Source organism: Tympanuchus pallidicinctus, unplaced genomic scaffold (genome assembly GCF_026119805.1).
Source record: "Tympanuchus pallidicinctus isolate F22 unplaced genomic scaffold, pur_lepc_1.0 scaffold16, whole genome shotgun sequence".
In the NCBI taxonomy this organism is placed as follows: domain Eukaryota; kingdom Metazoa; phylum Chordata; class Aves; order Galliformes; family Phasianidae; genus Tympanuchus; species Tympanuchus pallidicinctus.
Window position 1 is genome coordinate 17,145,542 of NW_026294679.1, and position 21,028 is coordinate 17,166,569.

A 21,028-nucleotide genomic window follows, 5' to 3' on the forward strand; every position below is an offset into this window, starting at 1 on the left:
GAATGACTATTTAGAATCAAGAAGGAACCATGGCTAAGAATTAGATTTCACAAATCCAGAACAATTGCTTACATCAAGAAAACTACTACAGATTTGCATTGGTGTTGATAGATCAGAACCAGGCCCATGCTTTCATAAGAACCATGTCTTTTCTTAAAGCAATGGAGTATAAATTACTTTGTCACTTTGATTAGCTAATAAAATCAACATTTCTACCTGATTTAATGGGACCATATTCACACAATACGTTATTTCTAGAAAAATGATTCAACAAGCCACACACCCCATTAACTCCACAAACAGCGTTATACACACACTCTACTTAAATCAAATTTGGTAGCTACAAATGCACCCTAATAAATAACTGCATGTCTCCTTCCCATTCATTACCTGGAGAAAGAACAGCCACAAACTTCCATGTTGATTTTTCCTGCTAGTATGACTGTCTTGGATGATCAGACTGAATATATTCTGAGGTGCATCAATGCTCAGAGTTTCTCTTTAGCATCAGTAGCCTTTAGCTGATCTGTTGGTATTTGGATCCATTTCAAGTTAAAAAAGAAGCTCAGTATCAGCGCCAGTGATCATGCGAAATAGTCTATACTGTGCTGTTGCTGAGATTTAACAGTAACTGTTGGTTTGCTGATTCCAAGATGCTGTGTTTAAAACATCTCAGATGTGAGAATTTTCTATCTAGTTTTATTTCTACTTGAATTACTTGCATATTTATGGCAGATTTATTTAGAAAAAAGATGTCTATTTTACTGCTACAAAAACAAGGAACTAGTGAAAGAATACAAGAAGATGGGTAATATGCCCGATGTGATAGTTCAGAAAAATGGATGTTTCTGTGATATTTTGGATAAGGCAATGTTGTATTTGTCACTGTCAGAGGAGAGAGGTTTGCAGCAATTAAAATATAAGGTGATAGAAGCCTGAATACATGTTTTTTCATGGATAGATAAAGAAGATAACTTGTAAATTTTATGCAAAAGCACATGACAAGGTCCAGATATTATGGAAGAGCTGACTGAAGAAGAAAACCAAACTGAAGATGAATCTCAGCGTGTGTGCTTGGGATAACAGTGACTAAAAAAAGAAAAAAGGAATTAAAAGTAAAGAAATGAGACTTTATCAGAGATATTTTGCCCATATTGAACCAAAATAACAAGTCGTATGAAGACGAGCACAGAGGCCATCCAAGGTTTTCAGATGAACATGAAGAGAGATATCTAAAGAGGAGACACCCATGCCCTGAGATGGTGGGTGAAATTACATTTTCAAATCACAATGAAAAAGGGAGAAAGAAAAAAAAATTCTGTTTTGTGGAATGCTTATACAGTGTTGGAAGGAGAAAGTAAAGGTTCCTCCAATGACTCTCCAGAAAAGCACTTCTGAAAGACAAGAATCAGAAGTGCAGATAATGAGAGTCCAAGGAATAACAAGATGTAAAGAACACAGCTGAATGTTAGCTGATAAATCAGACAGTATGAGGATCTGGCATAATGACTTTAGCACTGATATTTGCCTCATCTGAATATTTTCTTGATGTATCTTTTGGCCTTTTGTGTGTTACCACATTTTCTGCTGTGTCATCAAAATACTGAGTGTCACTTTTAAAAATGAGATGGCATCTGCTCTATCTGAATATTAATTTCAGAAGAAGAGTGGATCTCTGCCATTACAATGCATAAAATATATTTTGATCATTTCTTCTTACTTTTTTTAACACTTGGAAATGAATTGAATGAATGAATTTAGACTTTTTGAAGGCAGAGGAATTTCTAATTAGTTCAAACCAGAAGATAACTGTTTTGGAGTAAAGCAAAATGCCAAAAGAAAGAGAAGTGGGAAGAGTGGAGAAATAACCAGTGTGTAGAGCTTTTTAAATAAGTCCAATAGAACTTTTATTTTGCTAAGGTATTTTTTCCACTTCCTCACACCCAGCACAGTCTTGCAGTATCCCACAAGCTCTGCACTTTGAAATAATTAACCAGAATTTTACAGCAATACTGGAAAAAGAAAATCCCTTATTTCAGTTTGTTTTTTTTTTTTTTTCCTGTCAAGCAAACCCATCAAAATCTTATCCACATTGTTGATTCAGTCTTAAGGATTTTGCTGTTCATGAAAGAAACATGCACCCCCTTAGCCCTTCAGTCTGTGCTTTGGCGTATTCTTTCTCTCTGGATTGGCAGAGGCTGAAAGTGACATCAGTCTACAGGGCTTTAGTTTTAATGCTCCTGTGTGCGTCAGGTAATCCAATTGAGTTCTTGTATGCCGATGGGCCCAGAGGTTTATTCTGAGCCACTTCCTCAAAGCTTGCTCAATTACCTGGAGAGTGAATTATCAGGAAAAAAATAAAAAGAAAAAAGAAAAGGGAAAGAGCGTAAACGGCTTCAGCAGCCATGATGTTGCCTCCAACTTCAGACCAGGTGCTGCTAGGCTGGGCTTGCAAGCATGAGAAGGAACTTTTTTGTTTACTTGCTTAGCCACTTGCCAGAACATACAGTGCTTGGTTACGAGACATAAACAAAGCAGTAGAAAGAGAGAAAAAGAGAGAGAGAGAGAGAGCAAAAGGCAGGAGAGAGGGAGAGAAGGCGAGCAAGACAGAAGGCAACAAACAGAAGTCCAAGGAAGTCCTGAATATGATTGTTGTAAAATTTACAATTATGAAGAACTAAGCAATTGCTATCAGTCAAAACTATAGAAGATTAAAGATTATTCTGGATGCAGCATCTGCCCAACTTGTACAGGTAGGTTCTTACTTATTTCACTTAATCTCATTATCAATTTAGTAAGTATTACAGTGTCCATTTTCTTTCTTTGTAGAGCAGTAGCTAATATTTAGAGTTTGTTTTCTTATAATAAAACTTATATTATTTCTTTCAAGCCATTAGCTAATTCCAGGTAGAGGGATGCTTGCCGGTATTAAAAATGGTAACCGTGGGTTGTTCAGATTTTGCTCCAGCAAACCAGTGCTCAGTCCCTTGTGGAGTTAGAGACATTCACCCATGTCAGAATTTCATTCATGAAAGTACAGAGTTCCTCGCCTTATTTTTTATTTTCTATTGAAGGTAAAGATATAGAAGCAAATAAATTATTTCTGCTTTTCTGGCAAGGATGAGTCTGCTTTTGTATAACACAACCTGCATGATTCTAAAAACAAACCTGTTAAAATACGTCTTATATTAATGGATTTACACAGTGTACTATTTAAAAAACAAACAAAAAAACCAACAACAAGAACAAAAACAGCACTGGTCTCCAAGCCCCAGAAAGATGTATTTCAAGAAGCTACAACCCAGGACTAAAGAAGCTTAGTTAGGAAACTTTTTTCCTAATTTCTTCTCTATTGCTCTCAGTTTCTAGGCAAGTCTCTGCTTAGCAGTTTGAAGTTTCAAACATAAAAGCAGCCTTATTTTATGGAAGTTTTGTCACATGCTTTGTAAACATTACTGATTTAGAACTTTTTGGGTGTAAATTCTGGAGAAATGCAAATACTATTTACATCTGAAGCACAGATAGAAAGCCACATCATCTGCAGCAATGTGTTGAAAGAAGGCTTTTCTCAAGTGACAGAGCCAGTCAGCAGCAGCAAGCTCAGAAGCTTTGGCTTTGCAAACAAGTGTACAACTGTGACAATTTCAGGACACCAAAGCTAGCTTCAGATTACCTGACTTACTGTTAACTATGGGCAAACTACAGTAGCTCTGACTGTATTAGGAATAACTTCCTTGAGAAGCTCTGGAGAGTCTCTGTAGGGCCTGTGGAGCATAGGCTAAAATCATAGTGCTTGGGACTTCATTTTTAATTTGCCATGTGAAGTAGCTAGAGCTAAGCTAAGCTTAGCTAGATCTAAGGTTTTTCAGGATGAAGTTGCTACCTTTTAACCTCAGAGTCAGCCCATCATTTGATGCTTTGTTTCCAGTTCCCACCTATGGATCCGGGCTGCCTCATTGTAAAGAATAATGCCTAAAAAGGGATGTAAGCCAATAAACATAAAAGTGAAATTCTACCATGGTGTTTGAGTTCTGTTGTCCTACTATTTCTGGCACTGCAGCAGCAGACAGCACATCTTTGAAGCTTTAATCCTTAAAGCATCACAGTATAGACAGCTTTAGATTCAGTTCTAGGCCACTGTTGAATTATGCTCTCCTGTAAAATGAACTTTTTTATGAAAAGTATAAGAAAAAAAATGAAGGAATGGCAATAGTTCTCTATTACACATTGATATTCTGTGAGGTCCTTCAGGTTTGACATCACATAGGGTGGAGGTGATAGAGTGTATAAGCTTAGCAAGAGCAAACATACCACTGCTTTCCTTTGAATACAGATATCCAGTGAGGTGATTTTATGCATTTCTATTGAATGAGTATCTATTTGCATACTGTCTGCAGACAGCATAATATTCTCGGAAATTCATAGGCAAGCTCCCTCTGAAGGAAAGAGGAAATTGGAAATTGGTCCTTTAAGCCTGATTCGGTACGGTTTTCAATTTTTATACATTTTCCTTCAGCATCGATAACATTCTGTGGGCAATATGTCTTTGGGGAACATTGGCCATAGATCCTGTATTAAAGCCACATCTATTTTAACACCCTTACCATTCAGCTAGTGAAATTCAGGCAGGCACACCCTGCAGAACTCAGATTTCAAAGATGAGACTTTTTAAAAAACAGTCTATAAGAAGATTATGATTTCCTAGCAGTGATATCTGGCTCTCTTCAGAAGTGAAGTTTTATCCCCCTTCATTGCTGAATATCTTCTAATAGTTTGGTTAATTCTTCTACTGATTAAAGTGCATGTTTCTAAAAAGGAAATCAAATAAGCTAATTGACATTAGAGGATTATAATCTATCATATACTGAAAGCTGTATCATGAGAGCAAAACTTATGAGGCATCATCTTTCTAATGAGAAGTTTGCAACAAGGCAACTCCCTTTCTGATTTGTCAGTGTTTACAGATTTGACTCCACCTATCTTACTTTATTTGAACCAAAACATTTAATATTATTTTAAATGTTTATTCAAATTAAAATCCCATAAGTTTCAGCTGTATATTCCAGAGAGATGAATTTCATACTTAATGGAATTTATCTCTCTGGTATGCAGAAGTCAATGTATTCTCTCAAAAATCATAGCAAGAATTGTACAGTGAGTCAGAGTATACAATTTGCATACAGTACACATGTGAATAAATCAGTTTATGATTGAAATTAATTTTAAACTGGATATTTATTCTTTTCAGTCTGTTTTGAATTTTAATATACCTAAAAATAATACATATTTTATAGAAAACAGCACTGAAATATAGTGAACTGTACTTAAGCAAAGGAATTGCCAATTATTTAGCTTTTTACCCGGTTGTTATCCTTACTTCCAGGCTAAAAATATGTTAACATGTAAATGATAGCTTGAGTCAGGAATTGATTTGAGATTTTTTAAAGGGTTACTGCAGTGCTCCTATGATGTATTAAGAGCACAAAAAAAGTCAAAGTTTAAGATAGACATTGAAAATATAGAAGTACACAGTAAGAGCATCTAATATTCCTAGATTACTTCCTTTTGTTCCTCTAAAATATTCATATATTTATGATTAAGATATTACATTTATTTTCAATACAGCTTTTCTGTATTTCCTCTATGACTGTTATCAGTAACAGTCATTAGTTCGTTGACAGTGAAAAACATTCACTTAATTCAATTTTAACTGCATTTTAATATATTTTCTGTTTCATGATTTACTCTGGCTTTCAATTTTAAACTGCATAGATGAATAGTGCCTAAAATAGCTCTATACTTAGTTGTCATTTCTTAGTAAATCATTTCTATATTTTATTTTGATAAGCATGTATTTGTCTCTCATAAGAGCATTGTTCTTCAAGCACTAAATGTAGCCTGAAGCATTCAATGGGAGCTGCTACAAACACAGCAGATGGAGTCAGGCACTATGAACAGCTCACAGCATTTTTAACATGGTCAGCATAACATGGTTACAGGCTGAAGTGATCTTTTGTCTGTAGCCAATTGCACATTGCTGCAGCATGGATTGCTATGAATCAGTTGCAAAACAAATCTGGGTTAGGGTCCTTACTGACAGACAGCTTGATCCCTGCTTTCAGTGCCTCCTCAGTATTTCTTGATTATCTCATCCTAGTCATCCTGAAGGCTGACATCTCTCGAACCTCCATGTAGCACTACAGACTACAAGGTTTGGACTTCTTCTATATAAGCAGACAACTGGTAGCCTTGAGGAAGAAAGGATCATGATCCTTGTGGAGGCTGCTCACTTAGTAGCACTCAAGTGCACTTTTGAGTAGCAGAATCATTTTACTGATCCCAAACTTGTCTCCATGGCGCCGTGCAGAACCAGAACCAGTGTAATAAATGTTCCATGCAGCTAAGCAAAACAAGCTCTGTCTTCCTGTCTTAATCCAGAAATGATTCTGTTCACCAAGCATTTAATCTGTAGAGACACTAGGATAATTTTATCATGTCAAAAACATTTTCTACATTCACATGTGATAAATACATATTAATTAAGTGCATAAAAGACTGTGAGAGAAGACAAGGCAAGTATCATTCCAAAGCTGCTTCCCATGAAGACCAGGGTGGTGGTTCTGGTGTTGGCTCAGGTTTGTGTCAGCAGTGAGGTGGACACTTGCTTCTGCTGTTGCTCCTGCAGCTGTGCCTGTGGGAACTGCTCTGCCTTCATCATGCCACATCACCAGACTGTTGGGCTCAGGAGATATCATTCATAAATTCTGCAGGTTTACTGTGGAATTACTGCTGATAGTTTTAAAACTATAGCTCCATCCAAATGTTAACACTAGGCCTATTTTAATCCCCTCTAATTTTGTATTGCAAGTTTGATTTATTGAACAGCATGTCCTGAGTCGGACTGTAAGAACTTTCCTCTGGGTACCTGGAACACTTGATATTTAAAAAGCATTTGTCTTCCCCTAGTCAAATATTGTGTTATTTGTGCTTTAATTCACTTCTAGTCTTCAATTAATTTTTGATCCCGCTTGAAGTTTCCGAACTCTTGTTCCATACAGATATAAAGCTACAAATTAATCACTGAGCTTCTCTTAAAAATAAGGTACTTCAGAGAAGAAGCATGACCATAAGGTATTAATCTTTGAAGGGTGGAATCACAGAGGAAAATCAAAAGATAGCATAGACACACTGATTTTATCTAGATTGAAGCCCTCACCTTGGTATGCCAGAGTATTTGCATAACTGAAACTGGGTATATTCTTAAAAATCAAGCTTTTTCTTTCAAGTACTAAACATTGAAACAATTCAGTTTTGAGAAATATACCCATAATGGGTACATTTAGAAGTGCTGACGCTTACTGATCTTCCCTACTCCTGTATGCAGACAGAATACAGAACAGAAGCTTAGACTTGCTGCTGCTGATAGGAGTTTGCAATAGAGTTGAATGGATCAGGACTTCACACTGAGGCAATGGTACACAAGGTCTTAACCACAAGCTCTGTGGGACCTCTGACAATATCATAGCAGGTAGTTCTTCGTGCTCCCCTTACTGTCGTCTGAGTTGCATAAAGAAAGATGTGACCCTTACTCAGCCTGAAGGGGTTGAGAGATAGTGTTCCAGAGCTGAGGTTTAGGCATAAGACATAAGGCACACAACAGCCGAACATTTTCAGCCCTTAAAATCAGTCTGTTAGCCATCTAAAATCCAAGGAAAACATCACTTAAAGTTGCCAACTTTTCTGGCATGTGGTCGGCTTAGATTTGAAAACAGATTGCTCAATTAAAATAGTAATACTACTACTACTAATAATAATAATCTCAATTGTATTGCAGAATAAACCTGAGGTTCTCTGCCTTAAATTTGGCTTCTAAAAAGTTTTTCCCCACTTCATCCTTCTGCCACCAATACAAGTTTCACTGTGGGCTATACTGAAGTTTGCTTCTGTCCCCTTGGTCACTTACAGGAAGTGATTTTAGACAGGCTGGCAGAGACTGCTAGACATAGCAAGGGAGTTGGAGAACAACAGCTGAAAGGGAGAAAGCTAAGAAAAATATTGCATCTTGATGGCTAATGACCAGCCTTTCCTAGACATGCGCATAGTTTTAGTGATGTGTCTTTCAATGCAGTGCAAGAAGGAATACTTCCTGGCCTCTGAGGCTGTCCTTGGAAGTTGGAGGTTTAGATACTCCCACACAATGTAGTGCTTAAATTAAGCAAAATCAATATCAGCTTCCCCTCACACTCTCAGTGGCCTAGAGACTGAGCAGGAACCTGTCAAGTTTGCCACAGATCCTCCTCGTGTGGCCTCTCACTGGCTCACTTGTGTCAAAACCAAGCAGTTCCTCTAGCAGATGGCCTCTGATGGATATTTATGTTCAAACCATACATAGGAAATGCTATTTCCTCAGGCACATCTCTTTACAAAATCTACCACTGTTTATACCCCTCTGATCTTTAAAAGGTGAAAGGGATAGCCATGTATTTTGCAATATACAGGATAGAATATCTAAGCTGAGCTGGATGTCCAGACAGAAGAAAGGCAAAGACTTTGCAAGAATGTCTTTCAGACCGTGAAAATTGAAAGACATTTCTGCTGTGATAGAAAGCTTTCAGCTCACAGAATTCTTGGCTCCTGCCCAAGTTCAATCCTTTGTTCTTCTACCTACAAGGTGCCTAAATGGGGCAGATGTACTCTTGTTTCATGTCTTTAAAAGTATATCAGAAACAAAAGATCTGATATTTCCAAAACCTAAAAATTATTCCCCCACCATCTTATTCATGGTTTGTCCTGTGATCTCTCTTTTTCACCTAGTTTTTCACTACCATCCAGGTAATGGATTAATACTTTGATTCTGCAGAAAACAATTTCACAGCTGAACAAATTCCACAGTAAACTCTAGCCGATAGATTTCTGTGAAAAAGGGCTGGCATTCAGTTAGGAATCCAGATGTGCCATTCCCCTCGCTCCTATCCCCTCCAGAATTGCTCTTTTGTCATCTTTATGCAGTCAACAAAGCAGCAACAGCAAAGATGAAGGCTGACAAAAGCTAAGTTGCTCACTTATACTTTACTAAGATCGACAAATATTACGAAGTCAAATTGCGCATTAAGTGACCCTCACATATAAAATTACTCTTTTGTGACTGTTATTATATGTTAAATTCAGATGCAAAGCTGTAATTCATCATCTTTAATAAGCAGTTCCATTTCTTTCACTGATGCTAAATTTCAATCACTGCTTGAAGGAAAGCATAAATATAGGATAAAACAAAATGTACTGAAGTGGACTAAAACAGTTTGAAAAAAAATGTCACGAACAGGTGGATGTTTTTGGCAAATGATGGGTTAGCCTTATCTTTCATATCCATGCCAGAAGAGTAGATTAAATTTTTGCAGAGGAAAATTATTGACTTGAAGCTGCCTACATAATGAATGAATATTTGTTGCAAAGATGAGAATAGGGGGACTGTTTTAGGTTAATTTGCCCATTTGGATGGCATTAATGATACTTCTACTTTGTTCCATAGAAGTCAATGAAGATTTGTCTTTGACCTCACAGACAAGTACCAATAGATGATGAAAGCCCTTTGATACTTTTTCCAAGCAGTAAAACACTAACCTCTATATCTTGGCCAAATTCCACAGTGGGTGATTGCATTCTGCTGTTCTGATTTTTCCCTTCAGACTCAACTAGATCTAGCCAAGTGACAATCAAGAGATCAAGTGACAATCATGTGAACAAGCTAGTCCCTTCTTACAAGGTTAGCAACCTATCTCCTTGTTACCACCTGATTCGTCTGCTTTGCCTTAACATTGTTAGCTTGTTTGAAGGTCAGAACTGTTTGGTTCTGGATCACAGCTTTTGCTGAATTTAAATACTATCAATACGTACAGTGCTACAATGGTAATCATATCTTTTTATCACTTATACTCTCATATCATATAAATCTACATACAAGCCTAAGTTGGTTACAAAAACATTTTTTTTCCCCAACCATTCACTGTTGCATTTTTGTGAAACATCACATTATGCTGTTCTCGAAAACCAGAAATTAAAAATACAGCCCACAATTACAGGGCATTCTGAGTGTGCTTAAAAATCAATTGCCAATTTGCTTTTAAAATAACATACCACTTAATTCTATATCATGTTAAAGCAGTAATTTATTACACTTTAAAGAGATTCTTATTTCCATAGCCATACAGCTGAATCATTCATATATTTTTTGAAGAAATTTGTACATGGTTGCTAGCAGAATTCATTTAATTCACACTCAATTGTGGTCTGAGACACTATACCTACCCTTAAAAAAAACATTTACTACCAAAGTTTAACATCTCTGATGTACCTTCTTTTTGTGCTTTGTCTCTATAAAGATGTAATGTCTATAAAGGAATCCAGACAACTGCTAGCCTTGAGTAATTTATGCTACTTAGAAATACCAGCACTGAAATGACTCTGTACAGGCACTTCCATCTAAAATAGAGGATTCACTGCTTCTTCTTCCAATACAATCTTGAACAAAACAGCAGCAAGTATAGGCTAGTGGATTACTCATATGCAGGAGCCACACAGATTCTAGCTCTGGGGATGTGAATTGATTGCTTAGTCCCAGAACCACAGGGTTAAGTGAAATGTTATCACAGTAATTTATTATTAAGGGAGATGGTGATGACTTAGATTAAGAAGCTTTGTCTGTCTCTTCTAATTAAGGTTGGGTTTTTAAGAAGCTTTACTATCTCTTGAAGGCACACAGGCTAAAATTAGAACTCTGTTTCTGTTTAAAATGTTGGCCCATAATCCCACAGTGACTGCAGCAAGGGGTCGTTCTTGCAGTTTTGTGCTTCCTTGAATGGAAGCTAGTGAACCAGGACAAGACCCCATGAAGCAAAGTCTAAGAAGTCTATTAATCAACAACATATTTGTCCTGCAGAACATTGCAATGCTCTTGCAGTGACCCCTTGAAAGCTGCATAATAAATTGTAGACAGAAAAAAAAATCACCTGTAATATACAGTAAATTCACTTGCAGGCAGAGAGCAAATGAGAACAGTAAGTGGGCTGTGTCCTGAGGGTGAAGAAATGCTGGAGGAAAGATGTGTTTTCATGCTTTGAATGAAGTTATTTTCACAGTAGTACTTGCAATCCTATAACATAACAACAGCATTCTGGGCTCAAGTGTCATCACTCGGTGGCCTATAGAAAATGACAGCATCACAAAGCAATAGAAGGACCACTTCCTACTTCTCTCATTAAGCCTCTATTTATGCAGCATACAATGTAGATCACTGTTACAGGATAGCAACAGCAAAACCAAAATTAATTACAAAAACTGTTAGCGAATTCTAACCCTGGATTAAGTTTTCCTTACAGATGTGCAAACCTAGGGCAGCTATACCTAGATTAGTACATTACTGAAATGTGAAATGGGTGAAATGGGAATATAAAGCCCATTTATGAAGAACAATCTTTGACAATATTTAGTATGGTAAAACATTCTGAGGAGAAAAAGCTTTGACAGTTCAAGTCAAAAGGAAGACAGTAGTTACCTAAGATTGGAAAAATACTCTTCCAATTGGTAAGATATATTAAATTATGATTCAGTACAGGATGCCTTTCTCTAAATAGCATGATACTTCATTGCAGCTGAGAAGAAACTTGGAGGTGGTGAGAACCAACATTCTCCCACACTACATCAATTCTCATGTACCTGTCAGGGAGTAAACAGCATTCTGAGAACCACTGCATTGCTATTCAGCAGCATGCAGAGGGAATTATTTTTTAATTTGGTTCACTGAAATTAAGAATGTTTATATGTATGCTAGTAAGAATGAACTGCAGGTTTCAAGTCTTAGCTGTCAGACCATGAAAATGTTCAGTCAATGAATCCAGTAAGTCTACAGCTTTTACAATCTGAGCAGTGAATGAAACATAATTTCTGAATTGTGTTTATTGATCCTTTATGTTACAGTGCATCTCTTGCTTTGTCATTCTTTTTGTCTAAGATTATCATAATTGTGTTTTTATATACAAGGGCGTCCAATTAAGCAGCAAAATCAATGCCCTCCCACTCAGATAACCACTCATAAAGCCTGAACAGAACATAAAGGATATCCAGAGTAAAAATGATTTGCCCCACATAATGTTGTGAAACGATGAATGAAAGGGCTGAGAAATAGGAGGAAGTCACTTAGACTCCTTTATTTACTCTTACTGAGAGGAAGACATGGATAAATTATTCCTGTCTTTTGTGAACAAAGTAGTTCAAGAAAGGTTTCTTATCGTGAGAGCAGGGCTCAGCTGTAACCAGTAGGGCTTGCTACAAAAACTTCAGTCTACTCTAGCTGGTCCAGATCTGTTTCCTATTACAGCAGGCATGAGCAACTCCTGTGCAACACTGGCAGAGGTCCTGTGGGCCAAAGGAAGCCCTTTGGAGGAGGAAGATATATGGGCACTCTTGTACCTGTCCACGTTGCAGCTTGTGGAAGACCTTCACAAAGGTGAGATGAAAAGTATCTTACTGTTAGAAACTCATTCTTAAGCTATTTTGGTATTTAAATGATTGCTTTGAGGGGATTGTTCTTTTTTTTTTTTTTTTTGTTTTTTGTATGTTCATGTTTTTTGTTTGTTTGTTTGTTTTTTGAGACAAAAGTTACTAATGGCAATAATATCATATTTCTAATACAGATGAGAAACCTTTCAGTGCAGCTATGTTTGTATGCAAACTGCTGTGCCAACATGCAAGTCTTCACGCCGCCACTTTTTTCTAAACTACACATCAGAAATAAATTAAAGTAGAGCTATAGATGGTGGAACAGGACAGAACTGTCCTTCCTAATGTCTGAATAACATATGCACAGAAAGTGCAGTGCCAGCTAGAATCATGTCCTTCAAGAACTGAGAGAGGAGGAGGATGAGTAAGTTCACATTGCTCCTCCATCTCTCAGTAAAAAACTTTTAAGCAAGTGATATGTAACTTCTGCTATAGCTGGAGGGGTGAACTTTTATTGACAACCAAATTTTAATGGACTGGACCACTATGTCAGGCCAACTGAAGAATCAGTTCTCAAATATCTAGTGTAAACTACATGGTGTCCAGAGGTACTTTCCAACTGCTATAATTCTATGATTCTTTGATCTAGCCATACAATACAGGAACTAGGAACATGGAAAGGATTGCAACACAGAAATACCTACCTGGATAAATTCAGCTCAGGTCCATCACAGCTTATTAACTCCATGTCAGACACTAAGACAACCCTACACTCTTCAGATCTTATTTAAAAAAAAAAAAAAACAACATTTATTTATTTATTTATTTATTTATTTATTTATTTATAATATATAATATATAGAAATGTGGTGCAAGGTTGCCCAGTCATGACTTTAGAGAGCTCTAGTTCAGAGTGATGCCAAGTTTGACTCATTCTGAAGCTGAATTCCCAGTGATCCCGTTTCTTGGAGGGCAGCAAAAGTAAACTGTCTTTGCACAGTAAGCCGTATCTCTGTCTCCACTTCTCATATTTGCAGCTGCATTGTTTCTGGAATCAGGCTCTTCTCAGGGCAAGTACTGCCACATTTTGCTGCAGCGTACTTGATCTGCTAGACCTGACACTGGTCAGTACCAACTGGCTATCGCAGTATTTCCAGTGCGTTTGTTTGGGCACAGATTAGTCAGGCAGGCATTCTGACTGGTTGGCTGGCCAACATTACACAAAACCAGGTAATCTTAATTGAGTCTAAAGATCAAGCTGGCTATCTGTTTCTAAAACACACTAATTTCCTTGCATATTCTAGTTGTATTTGAATACAACACTATAGAAATGGGGGAGGATCAAAGGATAAGGCAAGCTGATAATTTTAAGACCTTTAATTTTCAAAAAAATAAATGTCTTAACTGTTGTAAATATGGCCTGTAAGTCTTGAATCTTTGGGTACTCCAGCTATACAAAGTAGTATATAAGTTACCAGCTCAACACTTTTAAACTTTGTTCCACATTCCCAAAGTGAAGGTCACATGCATAAGAATTAAGTAGTCATCTAGCTTTAATATATAATTTTTAAAATGTAAAAATACCAAAACATTTACATCACGGTTCCAAAGTCTTCACCTATGGAGATTTTAATAGTCTCTGTTTTTCCTACCTAGACTGAAAAGAGTGGATCAATAGCCAACTTTAAAAACACATATATACCTATATTTGCAGGAACATTGTATCCAAATGTTTCCATAGTTAATGTAGACTTTCTAAGTAAACAGATAAATCTTAGACATTTTGTCATGGCTTTTTAAATGATATTTTAACTCAGTTACTTGGATGTTTTTTGCCAAGTTCTATTAGCACATGCATGCATACATGTAGGGTTTACAGAAGGCTGACCAGCCTCCTGCTTCCACTTCTGGTTCAGATCACTGAATATGAATATGAATATCACTGATCAATGCCATGGATATTTTTAAGGAGAACGCAACAGTTTCTAAGAAGCAACCAGCCATTGGGCAAGGCTGAGGGTAAGCTCCAAGTAAGACCAGTCAGTATATTGTTTTTATAAGTGGAATTAAGAGATGGAAATCAAATCTTAAATCACTAAATTCCAGGTGACAAAATCAGCTAGACATAAAAGAATATGACTACACGGACTTCAGAGTATGTCTTCTGGAAGCATTAGTGATGGATTTAGCTGTATGGATCCCAGCAAAATGATTTTCTCAGCTCACTGAAATCCACAAGAACTCCATTATCTTCCTTACCATTTTTCAGATCCTGCCATCTGTGTGATTTGTCCATGGTCAGTAGTACTGTCTGCTGAAGGAAATTTGTCCTTCCAAAACAATGCATCTCAGACAGAAGCTATCCCTTTCAGTGCACCAGAATTACTCCACAGACAGAATAAAAACCAGCGCATCGGACTAACAAAGGTGAGGTATACTACAAAAAAGATCTTGATAAGACCTTGTGAAGAAAAGGTTGGGGGGTTTCATGCAGCGTACCAGGTATCTACTGTCAAAATTGGTTTCTAATGATGTTAAACAAATCTGGCTACAATTGGAAAAAAATATTTATAAAGATTTCATAAAGGGTCTCCCTTTCTGTTTTGACAGATGTTGGTGTATTCCTTAGGAATGACTCTCTATTGGTCAGCAGACTATCAGGTTCCTCCAAACCAGGCCAGTAATATAAACATTTTTGTTTTCTTTTATTCTATCTCACTCTTGGTATGGTCAAAGACTGAGAAGTGTAACATGAAGTCTCAGTAAAAGTGGCTATTAGTTTTGGACCACAAAAAGAATATGGCTGATTGGAATGTTTGTATAAAGGCACAGGCTTTATAAAAAATACCAATTCTTGCAGATAAGGAATTTAGTTAGGCCTCTTATCTCTCCTTTCTTTATTTTATTTTTCCTTTTTGAGAAGCAGAACTGTTTCTATTACAATTAATTTTCTTTTAAAAGTAAAGATTACTTGTTCAAAGATCATAATAAGAAATTCCCTAAGATAGGTAGGGCTGGAAGAATAATCTTCATTTCCACATGATTCTGGTGCTTCACATGTGTTTTTTCAAAGAATGGATGAGATGATGGAATAAAAACTTCTGGACACATTCTATTGCTAAGTGAAACTTTGCATATCTTGCTTGTTCATAAACTTTTCAAAAATGTGTAGCACACATTTCACTTCATTTCTATACCCATACTTTGACTGCATGCTCTTAACTCGGAAAGCACTAGCTTTTAGAGGTTATACATGGTATAAGGGAAAAGAGTCCAGAAGTTTAATGACTCTAAAATTTCAGTATTTGGTCTCCATGGCAACAGTTTTGGCTTGCATAACTTCTTAACTTTATTAAGCTAGTGCTTATTACATGAATCTTTATGATGCACAGTCTAATTAGCAAAGACATGGAGCAGACTGAGTTGCTGGCTGTCACCTGGAAGCTTCTACACAAACTGATGGTCCTCCTTGTATATACCAGTTCCCTTCAAGGCTACCCTGTATCCCATTAGAGACTCCATTTAGTGCTGTTTTACTGCCTGTTCAGGATTGTCACAAAGTCTAAAGGAAGTTAATGCCCGTTTCTCACTCATAATGAAAGCCTTACTGATCCCAGTTTAGACAGGATTTCAGATGACTGTGAGGTGTGATTTAACTGTACCTCCATGTTGAATCAGTCCCTCCAGCTGAGTGACCAATTACACAGTCTGTTGCTAACACTATGTGAAGATCTGCCATATAAAAGACTTTCTCCTGAGTCAATTCTGGAAGTATGTGAAGCACATCAGAAGGAATCTTCTTCCTTACCAGCAAATATCTACATAAAGAAAATGGTCCAATTTGTCTTGGAAAGTGTCAGTGAGGTAGGTACTATTCTCCTACTTAATCTCCTTTTCAATGCATGCTTGTCCAAGTTAAAGTGAAATTTGTTTCTAGGCTTCTATGCAGAAAATTGAGTGGGTATGTGTATGAGCCAAAAAAGCAACAAAATCATTTCTCATGCCACAATCCTGGGAAATTATAGACGTCCACCTTTTGCACTTGCACTAGACTGCTGGATTTCTGTAAGTCTTTCCTTTGATTAATAACTGAAACTACCTTAACCTCTACTGAGACTTCATATTCACCAATGAATGGACTTTACACAAGAGAGATTTTCCCATTACCACTTTGGCTTCAGACTTTCTTTGTGATATTCAAAGGAAACACTTTTATACCACATTGAGAATTTCATTTAACTTCCTTAGCTGGTGGAGAACATTTACTGTACAACTCTGCCTGACTTTGAAGCCTTAAATAAGTGAACAATTGAGTCTTTTTCAAGCTCTGAAATATCAGCAAATAATTTTTGTTGATAAGCTGAATGAAACTGAAAAACATTGCAAATATTTCTTCTGCTTTCAAGAAGTATTCCTTAGCATTCTGAGGGGACTTTTGCCCCTGTGCTATTACTCTATTTCCCACTGCAACAGAAGGTATTCCTTAAACATCCAGCACAAAAGCACAAAGCCCTCAAAGGTTGGTCCTGCTTTGTGAAGCCTGCCTAAGAAAATAAAGTTGCTTACAAAATGCAAATCAGCAAAGGGCAAGGATCACTTTCTAATGAGTGTCTGAAGTTCACATATCACGTGACATTGACTTGCAGTACCATTGTTTTCTAGGTAGAACGAATAGCCACTGAAGACAGTACAACTTCTCAGCTTAATAGAAGTCACGTGATAAGGAAGAGGCTACATGAGAAAATACCAGACACCTCACCACTGTTCTCCCAGATGAATTTTCACCAAGGTAAAGTAAATCTCTAATCTGAGATGCCTAACAGCCATTTTTGACTCTCTCTCAAGTCAGGTGAATAGTCTAATTTCACACTGCTCTGATTACATGCAGTGTTGAATGGGATATTTATTGCTTTACGTTTAAATGACTTAATAATGGAAAGACTTGGGCAAGTCAGCAAGATTTCTCTTCCTTATTTTCTCCAATAACAGTAGTCTGAATGCTGTGAAGCAATGATAACAAATCAGCTTGCACATATTTGACTCTTAAAGCAGTTTGCATAAGAACTGCATATAAAACAAAAGTGCTTTCAGCACTGCTTCTTTGCTCTCTACACTTCAGAGTATTTTCAAAGATCAAGAGTGGAATTCTGTGATGATATCCTTTGGCCGTTAAAGAAGATATATTTATCCTTCCTATTTGATTACTCAAACAAAGATTTGTGGTTTCTTTTTAATATTTTAGTTCCATTTCTCTGTACAAAACATGTTTTGTAATTTCACATATACATTGCTGGAGTAATTTCAAGACAGAAGGCCAAATCCTGCTCACCGTATATTTAAGCCAACATACACTGATTTCACATTTCATTTGATTAAAATCAAGATTTTCTTATCTCTCAGTAATTCTCCAATTGTAACTAAGTATGGATTTCAGCTTCAGATGAGTTCTTTTTTCTAATTCTTTTCTCTTTTTATCTTGTTTAGACTGTTCTCTTTAACAGAAATCTCTGGGCTTGGGACAAGGGAAGGGTTGACTCTGTCCCAAAATGTACAGATTTTTTTTGGATGCTCAGCATTAAGTCTATGGACAATGCAATAACTGCTTTGCAAATCACATAATTTCCATTAATTTCAGCTAGAATTAAGCACGTGGTTAAATTTCTATGCAACTTCTTTATTAGGTGTTCATCACAAGAAAAGGAGGTCCATTTGAAAAGATAAAGCCAATGCATCCTTAAATCAAAGTGATTCAGGAAGTCAGCTTATATGTTCATTTTTGCTTAAGCTGGTGGAACTGCTGCCCAAAGGGATGGCTCCATCCTTAGCTGCCTATTAGACTCCAATTCTTGGATCCAGTGATTACATATCTGGAATGAGTTCTTTGTTTTCTAGTGAGTCAAGCAATATGGCTTGTTGAATGAATCGGTACATCATTACATTGAGAATGTGTGAGCCAAACATTATAAGGCAGCATTTCATTTATTTTTTTAAATTTTGGTTAAAAAATGATCATCTTTTGAGATTCTGGAAAAAGTCAAGTGAAAATGCTTAAGTACAGTTAGGCTGCAACAGCAATATTTAGGATTACTCCTTAATCGTAGAATCATAGAGTCATAGAATCATGGAATTATAAGGGTTGGAAGAGACCTGTGGAGGTCATCAAGTCCAACCCCTTGCTAAAGCAGGGTCCCTATCATCAACTGAACAGAAAAGCTTCCAGATGGATCTCAAATATCTCCAGAGAAGGAAGGAGACTCCACGGTGTCTCTGGGCAGCCTGTCCCAGTAGTCTGTCACTCTCACAGTAAAGAAGTTATTTTGCATGTTTGTGTGCAATTTTCTGTGTTCTAGTTTTTGCCCATTGCCCCTTGTTCTATTGCTGCACACCATTGAAGAGCCTGGCCCCATCCATTTGACTCTCACACCAAAGACATTTGTAAGCATTGATGAGATCCCTTCTCAGCCTCTTACTGCCAGGCTCAACAGACCCAGACCATTATTAATGGAATTTTTGCAGCTGATTCTGATAATGGATTGTGCCTAGGCACCGTCCATTCAGCACACAGAAAGAGTAGCTTATAGCTGAAGGTTTTGGGCCTCCAAATATAAGAAAGGAGATCTTTCTAGGTTATCTGACTTTGCAACCTTTCAGTTAAGCATGCAGAATACAATTAATATATTAGATTTGTTTTATTTGGTATGGTTGAGAGCTGTGATAACCGAGACAGAATAAGATTATGGAAGGCCAGAGGTAGAATTACGTTACCAAGTTTTTTCAGACCTTAAGGAACTGAAGTCAGGGTTAGAAGACAGACGAACATGGATTATGTAAAAGTTAGTCAAGCCAAATGTTATTTATGCTGTCATTTATCACAGAGATACAATGATTTATAATTGAAGTGTGTGATTCACCTTATTTCCTTTCTATTTCCAGACAAAGGGTCCAGATTAATGAATTATAGTCGATCAACAGAAGATTACAGACAACTGTCTGTGGACTACAGTGACACTAATAGCATTTCAGAAAGTACATCTTTGATACTGTCTAACCGAGGACACAGAAGAGGTAAGATTTTCCTGAAAGATTATTGTTATTAATCTACATACTCTGCTTTTTGTCCCCCAAAACATGAAACTACCTACATACTGCCAAGTGACAGGAACTCCCATGCCCTTGTAACTATATGTCTAGGGAGATATGTTTGACTAAGCATCAAGGAAGAACCTTCTATACTGGATTCCTTTTTACCTGTGTCCTACCAGGCAGCACCATCACCTCTATCTTGCTTTATGCCTCTTTGCCAGATGAAGCTGTTGAGCAGATCACAGACAAAGCCTGACAGCATGTTTCTGCCATCTGGCGTTTTGAAACAGATGAGATGCCATGCAGCTCCCCCACGCTGATGGCAGTGTCAAGACAGCAGCACTGAGATCAGTTGAATCTTTGAAAAATACCTGACACTTCCATGGTGGGGATTAATGTTTCTTTAAGTTCATTCAGAAACTAAAACTGAGAGCTAGAGAAAACAAACAAACTAAAAACAACAAATAAACACACCACTTTCTGTTTTGTTATCATTTTGTCCTAAAGCTATTGTGTATTTCCTGTTCTGCATGTTGTTTTCATCATGATAAATGCCAGGTTGCTACGCTGCTCTTCTGATTTATTTTGTCTAGAGACACGAGGGTTGGAATTTTAGCTGTATTTTCAACCCTTTTACGGCAGGAACAGCATGAATGAAGCTGATTGGCAGAGGATCCATTCCGTGAAGACACTGTGGTAGACATCAGTCAGGGTCCATTAGTAGCCAGAGTCTTATCTCCTGCTGTGGCAGGGATTCAGATGTGCTCTGTAGCATGTGTGTGTCTTTCATCCCAGAAATTTTTTTGCTAAGGCAATAAATCTAACATCTACCATGTCAATTATCATGCAACAAGGTATGCACACCAACTGTTAAGTTTGCTGATGCCATAAATAACAGATAACTGCTGAGTTTTTCTTGCTTTTTCTCACTGGGGAGCATTAATTTTGGTTTCTGATATATAGCTGCTGACTATCATGAAATCTGTAGGAACATATTACCCATTCTCCTTCAGATTTGACAAGTTTAAAATTTACTAGGTGAAAATGAAAGGCATAAAGTCTGATCTCAAAGAATTAATTTCCTTCAAAAACAGTACAGAAAACTTGGGTGCACACTGCATAAATGGAAGTCTGCCAGGAGATAATCTACCAAGACAAATAGAATATACCCAGGAAAATTAAGAAGTAGAGCAGCCTCTCAGCCCTATGTCCCAAAGAAGAGAAACGCGAGAGTACTGCTGCTTCTGTTGATGCTTTCTTCCTGCGAAAGGTGCTGCTCAAGAATTGCATTCAATATGGCAGCAAATAAAAACCTGTAAGGTACCATGGCTGTCCTGCTGACACTCATACATGTCAGTCATTTACCTAGCAGCACATGGTGAAAGTAAGCTCAGGAGACTGTTTTGAAAGTTTTTTGCTTTTTTTTTTTTTTTTTTTTTTTTTTTTTTTT

General features: G+C 37.1%; 2 protein-coding genes across 6 annotated transcripts in view; one reads left to right on the forward strand and one right to left on the reverse strand.

The window, feature by feature from the left end:
* The window catches only part of MAPK8 (mitogen-activated protein kinase 8), a 185,648-nt gene that overhangs the window by 50,845 nt on the left and 113,775 nt on the right, over positions 1–21,028 (reverse strand). The gene's annotated exons all lie outside the window — the stretch shown is intronic.
* Positions 17,129–21,028, forward strand: part of FRMPD2 (FERM and PDZ domain containing 2) — a 53,472-nt gene continuing 49,572 nt past the window's right edge. For 3 of the 4 annotated variants that reach the window (XM_052677704.1, XM_052677707.1, XM_052677705.1), the window contains exons 1-2: positions 17,130–17,284; positions 19,429–19,560. In XM_052677704.1, the coding sequence (XP_052533664.1) occupies positions 17,269–17,284; positions 19,429–19,560 (148 nt within the window). In that variant the 5' untranslated portion in view covers positions 17,130–17,268. Of the gene's footprint in view, positions 17,285–19,428; positions 19,561–21,028 lie in introns of all 4 variants that reach the window. The other variant, XM_052677706.1, reaches the window with a different exon arrangement.